Below are 8,264 nucleotides of genomic sequence, written 5' to 3' on the forward strand. Positions count from 1 at the left end.
GGCACCCACCATGAGAGAACGAGATTTTCTTCAGAGTATTATCAGAGCTAGATGTGTGTTTGTTGTTGTTGTTACTGGAGCTATTCTCAAAATCCCTATTTGGGGTCTTGGAGGAGCAGAGCAGGGACCCTTCTCAAACACCTTCTTACCCGTTTCTGTTTCCAGAAACAACAATTTCTGTTTCTGCCGTTTCTTGAAACAGAAACAGCAGAAGCGTTATCAAACGGGCCCTTAGTTTCTACCTACATTCTCGTGTATGCCTATGCACACCTACTCACACTCTTATTATGATTGGATCTTTTCTAATTTTTCAATGATTTGTTTGCCACATAACAAATTTCCTCTAGTCAAAACTTATCATGTGAGTAGGGATATTGCATGGGGTCTATATATCTATAAAAAATTCAACTCAAAATGTTTGGTTAAATAGACTGCCAAATCTGAACTTTTTTTCGAAGTATAACTTGGTCGAGTTTCTATCTCCTTAATTTTTTTGTAAATTATTATGAGAATTTGAAGTTTAATTTTGGGGAATTATTGTAAAAGTGTTCATGTTATTTAAAATCGAAATTGAAACAAAGTAATTGAAACCGGCTATTTAAAACCTAACTTAATTGAAACAAAGTAAATTGGTTTGGTTTTCAAAAGTTGGAATATTTTCTTGATGTGGTTTGGTTTCAGTTTCATGACTAAACAACTGAATCAAACCAAATCACATGTTTTAAACCGGAAAGGTATAAGAAAAATCATATATTATTTTACTATTTCAATCAATGTAGATGATAAATTCTATTCATTTTCAATGTTTGATACGTGGATTGTGTCCCTAACAAGTAAGGGATTTTTTCTTTGATGAAAATGTAAACAATTTTCCCAAACACATAAAATTGGACTTAAACTTAATATGAAACCAAATTAAAACCGAGCAAGGAACCCAATATGAAACCGAACCAAATCGAGTAGATTCGGTTTTGATTTCTAAAATGTGTTATTTTTATCGGTTTGGTTCAATTTGGGTTTATACATGTTATATCTTGGACCAAACAAAACTGAACCAATTGACACGCTTATGAAATATTTAAAAAAATACCAAAACTCTCAAAGATTTAGTTTGAAATTTGTCCAATGCCTGATTATTTTTAATGCAAAATTTACATCCACCTCCTCTCTCATTTGCCCTTATTACATCCACCACCTTACTTTTCATTTATTACAAATAAATCTAGCCTAGCTAACACCATGAGTGAGGTGCTTAGTTTTGAAATTGTTTATGTTTTTTATATAAGAATATGTTTATACTAAATAATGGTATATATATATATATATTAAATGAAAATAAATTATTGGGTATTACATTTTTATGAAATCATTTAATAACTATATAATTGTCTAAAAAATTGTTCTATTTTGGTTCGATATGTGAACCCGTTTAATAAATGATTAGGTTTTAATTTTCCATAGGATTCCTTTCGTGAGGATATATGGTTGCTTTATCCCGACCGTGGGATCACTCTTTGATTCTTGGACTATACAGATTCAGCTCCTCTCCATAGTGCCCATCATTCAGGTCGGCCCATAATTACTTGGGTGAACACAATGTGACAAGGCGATGATCCAACAATTTGAAAGAGGCGTGGAGGACGAGGCACTAATAGAGGCACGAAGAATGAAGCACTAAGAATTGTTGGATCATCGCTTAAACACATGGCATTCCTGTACCAAAAAAAAAAAACGCATGGCATTTATCGAGATAGATATTGGTAAAACCTTGGGGATGGGCGCACAAAAGAAGAGCTGAATCCGAATCTGAACTCTTCCGAGAGGAGCCGAATCCTTTAATATCTACCTCAGAGTCTCTGACACTAGGAATCGAATTGTACCACACCGTTTAAAACCCTTACCCGAGTGGTCGACCGCATTTGATCAATCCATTAAACTGCAGCCTCCCACAGTCCCACTATCAAAGCCGAAGGGTCTTGGCGTTTTGGCGGGAGAGGTTTAAAGAATTAGTGCGTGACGACTTTCTGGCGGGAAAACAGTAAGAAGAAAGGGGAAAGGCAAGACAAGACGAGAGAGAGAGAGAGAGAGAGAGAGAGAGATGGGAGAGGAGCAGGTGGCGGAGGAGTTCTCAGTGTGGAAGAAGAACACACCATTCTTATACGATCTTGTGATCTCCCATGCCTTCGAGTGGCCTTCCCTCACCATCCAATGGCTCCCTACGCCGTCCCCCGCCCAGACCACCTCAACCTCGAACAATACTACATCATCCTTCGCCGCCCAGAGACTCATCCTTGGGACCCATACCTCCGACAACGCCCCTAACTTCCTCATGATCGCCGACGTACACCTCCCTCTTTCTCCTACAGCAACCACCATCAATTCCCAACACAACAGTATCGTGGAACCATCTCCCTCTGATCCCTCCACCATTCCTAGGGTTAGTTTCTCCATCTCTTCTCGTTCGTATTTTTTTTATTACATTTGAATGATTTGAACACAATCTGTTCGAAAAAATTACTAGCTGACGGGTAAAGAGAAATACAAGTGTTCGCCTCTTATTTGTTTCTTTATTGGTTATTATGCAGGTGGAGATAGCTCAAGAGATACATGTTGATGGAGAAATTAATCGGGCTCGATACATGCCCCAAAATCCATCCGTCATTGCCGCCAAGACTAATGATTCTGAGGTCTATGTCTTTGATTCCTCCAAGCACCCTCTGAAACATCATGGCGGTTCTTGCTGTCCCGATTTGCGATTGAGGGGCCATGATCAAGAAGGGTACGGTCTATCATGGAGCCCTTTCAAGCAGGGTTACCTCCTCAGTGGCTCCAATGATTCCAAAATATGCTTGTGGGATACATCTGCTTTGCCCCAAGATAAAATTCTTGAGCCCATGTTTGCATATGAGGTGATTTGATGCTGTTCTGTTTCTACCGATTCTGTATGTTTAATTTAATACAAGTTATTGACAGATTTGACTGCATTGCATGGCATTTGTGAATCATTTGTTCAGGCTCATGAGGATATTGTGGAACATGTTTCGTGGCATTCTAAGAACGAAAATTTATTTGGATCAGTTGGGGATGACAGACGATTGATGATTTGGGACTTGCGATCGCCATTGTCAAATAAGCCACAGCATTCAATTATCGCTCATGAGAAAGAGGTGAATCGATCCTGAATTGATTTTATTAATTTGCATAGTGTCCCTTCTTTAGTTTAACCATTATTAGAAAAGATAATATGGGGCTATTAGCTTTTGCCAGGGGATGGGTTAAGTTACACATGCTTAAATGATGTTTCTAGGAAGCACTGAGGGTAGGTTGGAAGGTGAAAACCGAATAGGCACCATATGGAAGAATGTTAACAATTTAATGAGACCAGTTCCATGTGAGACCACCACCTATTATATTCATTGTATTGTAGTTTTTTCAACGATGTACAACCTAAAGTTGTACCTTTGGTTGTCAAAGATGATCCTGTTGAGCCTTTTCTAGTTATTGCATATGCAAGAATATTTCTAGTTTCTTAAATCCGTTCTTATATGATTATGTATCTGAGATATTCTAATTTTCTTATTTTAAGATTGGGTTTGCTGTGTTTTCTGTTCTTTAGTTCCTCTTGGACTGATCATTCTTTTTGATAAATGAATCCTTTATTTGTGTTGATTTGACTGGCTGTATCTTCAAAGTTAAGTGTAAAACATGATCAAGTTCTTGCATGGGGGAGTTTGATAATAGATGGATTATGTGTTACAATTGTCTAAATAATAGTCTTAGTCCAATCCTAAGAAAAGATAAAATTTTGGCATTACTATATGTATATTTTGAGTTGTCTTTTGCTTAATGTTATTTCTTCACTTGACACTTTGTTCTTAATGGGTTGCTCACCCCCCCCCCCTTCTTTTTCAATATGATCTTATGTTTCTTTGTCTGCTTACAGAAGAACCTCATCTAATTGTTTCTTCTCTTGTAGCAGGTGAATTATCTCTCCTTCAATCCATTTAATGAGTGGATTCTGGCTACAGCTTCTTCAGATACAACTATTAATCTGTTCGATCTACGGAAGCTAACAACTGCATTGCATAGTTTTTCGAGTCACACGTATGCCTTTTATCTCTTATATGTCTTCTTTACATCATTTTCAACACAAATGATCAGCGAATCACAATTTCTGAATGGAAACTACTTAGTGAAAGTCTCTGCTTCTTCAGGGTTTTCATTGTCTTTGCATGCTTTGTAAAATACATGTTTCAAGTTTTCCTGCGAGTAGTGTATATATATATATACTAGTAAAAATACATGTGCAAATGCACGTGGTGGTAGTCTCCTAATTAAACATTTTCTTAAGACAAGATTATTGGGTCAATCCATTTGAAGTAAGTTCTGAAGAGCTTGGTGAGCTGATTTTTCAAAGTTTGTATTTTCTAAAAACAAAATTAAACCTAATTATTCTGAATACAAGAGAGAAAATCCACAAACTAAATAGTGCAATTCCCATAATAGAAAGGAGATGGGAGCATGAAACATAAAAAACATATGTCTCGTCTTCCTCTACGGAGGTTTTGAGAATGGCATCAATTTCACAAATAATTCTCTCATAACATATAACAATAATATTAATAAACCATAATATTACAAACCATGGAGACTGATAAAGAAAAAACTAATCTCTGATCAAGTCAAAGCGGTGTACGTGAAAACATGCTTGCTTTCCGCATCCTCGTGAGATTTTTCCATAATATAGTGCAATAATTTCTCCACTTGAGCTCTATCTTGCAGATTAAATGAATTATATGAGATTAAATGAATTATACTACCTTGTGGAGGTGGAGTATCTGAAATTGAGAAATGCAATGCCAGTGATCCGAGAGAAAAAGAAGTTGAAGTTGAGAACTTTTGTGCTATTGTAATAGAAAAAGAAATAGGAATTTGAAATATTCTGGACTATTGTTGTAAAAGACAGAAAATTGAGAAATCGTGGGATATTATAGTTGATTTTTTGTCCTCTCTGTGGTATATATTAGGAAGGATTCTATTGCATAAAAACTTGTAAAGTCAATGAAAGTTGATTGAAAGATACCGTTTTTATGCAATAAATCTATCCATAATTATGTGACTATAATTTTGTGGCTATTTTTTTATCCCTTTAATACGTAATAATTTTAATTAATGATTACTGCACCCCTTTCTCCTCCATATTCAGAGAGATGAGTGAGAGAAAGATAATTATAAAGAGAAAATACCTCTTCCTCCATGTTTAGATTTTGTAAGGGATGGAAGGAGAGATTTTAGGAGCCCTTTTTTTTTTTTTTTTTTGGTATATCTCTCAACATATTTACCTTTTTAATATCTCCATAATTATTTATTCCCTCCCTATTCTCCATAATTCTCTGGAGAATCTCCCCCCATTGTGCTCAATGTTTTTTCCAAAAAGGATGAGTGAGAGAGAGAGATTTAAGGAGGAATAATAGTGTAATTGTTTGGTTTATAATTATAATAGCACAATAAATCTCTCCATAATTCCCCATACTATAATTTTGTGGTTATTTTTTTTATCCCTTTAATATGTAATAATTATAATTAATGATTACTCCACCCCTCTCTCCTCCACGTTTAGAGAGATGAGTGAGAGAAAGAGAATTTTAGAGAGAATATACCCCTTCCTCCACGTTTAGATTTTGTAAAGAATGGAATAAGAGGTTTTAGGAGTCATATTTTTTATTTTTTTTTGGTATATCTCTCTCCATACTTACCTTTTTAATGTCTCCATAATTATTTATTGTCTCTATGGAGAATCTCCCCCCATTGTGCTACACGTTTTTTCCAAAGACGATGAGTGAGAGAGAGAGAGATTTAAGGAGGAATAATAGCGCATTTGTTTGGTTTATAATTATATGACTTTTTAATAGTTAATAATTATAATTATATGCCTTTTTAATACTCCACTCTCCCCCTTTCTCCTCCACGTTGAGAGAGAGAGAGAGAGGAATATTATATGTCTTTTTTTAATCCTTTTTAATATTTAATTAATTAATAATTATAATTAATTATTACTCTCTCCTTTCTCCTACACGTTTAGAGAGAGAGAGAGAGAGAGAAATAGAGAATTATGGAGAGTTTATTATTATTAACTTCTTTTTTTGTTGGTATATCTCTCTCCATAATTGTTCATTCTATCCCCATTCACCATAATTTTCTCTATTTCTCTCTCCACTCTCCCCCTTTCTCCTCCACGTTTAGAGAGGGAGAGTGAGAATTATAGAGTTTATTATTATTTGATTTATCTTCCATTTTTAGGGGTGAGAGGATGAGTGGGTTTAGGGTTTGTAATTATATGCTTTTTTAATACTCCACTCTCCTCCTTTCTCCTCCACGTTTAGAGAGAGAGAAAGAAAGAATTATAGAGAGTTTATTATGATATTTGTTTCATATTCAATTTTGAGGGGATTTTGGTCATTTGGGGATTTTTTCGGGTATTTTTTGGTCATTTGGGAATTTTTTTTGGTAGATGTAAATGGTTTTTTGGTCATTTTGAAAAAGTATACCAAAGACAAGGAGTATGTACTTTTATATAGTAGTATGATATATATATATATATATATATATATTTATTTCAGATTCCTGGAGATGGAGTTTGTCCAATACTGATTTCTTCCGAAGTAGTGTCCTTTCTAAATTTGTCGTCTTCAATTCTTCGTTAATTCTCTTGTTTTTTTCTGGTGTTCGAGTAATGATTCTAATCTTTACTATTTTTGTTTGGAGTTGTGCTCTCACTGTGTTGTGTTTCTTTAACAGAGAGGAGGTATTCCAGGTAGAATGGAGCCCTAATCATGAAACGGTATTGGCATCTTCTGCTAGTGATAGAAGGATAATGATCTGGGACCTCAGCAGGTATGGCACACTAAAAAAATAGCTGTTGGGGATGCAGCCAACCTTTATTATCTTTGAGGGCCCCCTTTTCAAAACAAAAGAAATAAAAAGAAATTTTAAAAAAGTTTCCAGCTTATGCTGCAGGATGCGTTTATAACAATAGAAATTTGATTAAAATACGCGGAATCTCCATAGCCAACTTTCCATTTTTGATTCTGAAATCAGGGGGTGCCTTAGGTAGTACTCTTATTTCACACGATCCAGGAACTTCAATCAATGTAGAGAGTGGCATGATCACCACTGCCCTCCTAGCCAATAGCTTCCTTGAATTGAAACCCTAACAGCTGTACCGGCATCTGGTTAGATGGTTGTTAAGAGGTGATAGATCAAATCATGGACACAAGAAATATCCAAAGGAGAAAGGACAACAATTTTTGTCAAAGCTAGCTTAGTTAATTCATAGGCAACCCGCTTTAATTAATGAGGAACTAGCAACAGAATGAGGGTCTGGTTGAGTGGTGGTTGAAAAGTGACTACATGAATTCTGTTAGCATTATCTGCAAATGTATTGAGCTTCTCCAGTTCTCAATTTCTTATTTTTCTTTAATCTATTAATAATTATAGTATGTCCTATTTGATGGTGATACCTTCAGGATTGGTGATGAGCAGTCAGAAGAAGATGCTGAGGATGGGCCTCCTGAGCTTCTCTTTTCTCATGGGGGACACACTGCCAAGATATCAGATTTTTCATGGAATGAAAATGAACCATGGGTCATTGCAAGTGTATCTGAAGACAATATCCTTCAGATCTGGCAGATGGCACAGAGCATTTATCGTGATGACATGCAAGCTGATGAATAGGTTGCAATTCTTTGTGGGATTATATACATTTGCATGAAACTAGTGGCTATTCTTCACCATTAGAGGGGTAAGTGTGAAGTGGGGTCTTGACAAAAATATTCCTGACTCTCCATTTCAGCAGTCATTAGACCTTGGATAGAAGTGGATGTCCTAATATGCTCAGGTGTAGATGTCTTTTAGTTTGTGGTACAGTGTACTAGATTCATAACTTGTCCGCTTAACTTAAGATTTATCATGTTTTTGATTGTGATGAGTAGGTGTGGTTGGTTGATGCTGTGTTATAATTATTTTGACTCATCTTTATGGTTACAAACACTTGAAGAGAATTTAATCCTCAAGTAGTGTATTGCATGTCAAAACCAATGCGATACTGTATAAACATAGATCTCAGATGTTTGAGGATACCATTCCTTTTGATTAAGGGCAAAACACAAATTATTTATGCACAAAACCCTGTATCTCCCTCCGTATCCATCTCATTGCCTAATCTGGTTTTGTCAGTCTTGATTGTGTGCACAGTTGACTTGCAG

General features: G+C 35.7%; 1 protein-coding gene across 2 annotated transcripts; it reads left to right on the forward strand.

Moving 5' to 3' along the window:
* Positions 1–1,877: 1,877 nt before the first annotated feature.
* Positions 1,878–7,984, forward strand: LOC122073858 (WD-40 repeat-containing protein MSI2-like). 2 transcript variants are annotated; one of them, XM_042638526.1, is made up of 6 exons: positions 1,878–2,437; positions 2,586–2,909; positions 3,015–3,167; positions 3,977–4,104; positions 6,799–6,894; positions 7,527–7,984. In XM_042638526.1, exons 1-6 carry the CDS (start codon positions 2,099–2,101, stop codon positions 7,732–7,734), a joined length of 1,248 nt encoding a protein of 415 aa, XP_042494460.1. In that variant the 5' UTR covers positions 1,878–2,098; the 3' UTR covers positions 7,735–7,984. The 2 variants fall into 2 exon arrangements, with proteins under 2 accessions (XP_042494460.1, XP_042494461.1); XM_042638527.1 differs by having other exon boundaries at positions 1,895–2,437; positions 3,980–4,104.
* Positions 7,985–8,264: the final 280 nt, after the last annotated feature.

The sequence above is a fragment of the Macadamia integrifolia genome, chromosome 3 (assembly GCF_013358625.1).
Source record: "Macadamia integrifolia cultivar HAES 741 chromosome 3, SCU_Mint_v3, whole genome shotgun sequence".
In the NCBI taxonomy this organism is placed as follows: Eukaryota; Viridiplantae; Streptophyta; class Magnoliopsida; order Proteales; family Proteaceae; genus Macadamia; species Macadamia integrifolia.

Excerpts from the sequence above, each read along its gene's own strand:
- LOC122073858 (XM_042638526.1), top strand. The coding sequence starts at position 2,099 with ATGGGAGAGGAGCAGGTGGCGGAGGAGTTCTCAGTGTGGAAGAAGAAC. Across the intron at positions 4,105-6,798 it reads CATAGTTTTTCGAGTCACAC|AGAGGAGGTATTCCAGGTAG; the intron begins GTATGCCTTTTA and ends TTTCTTTAACAG. Across the intron at positions 6,895-7,526 it reads ATGATCTGGGACCTCAGCAG|GATTGGTGATGAGCAGTCAG; the intron begins GTATGGCACACT and ends TGATACCTTCAG.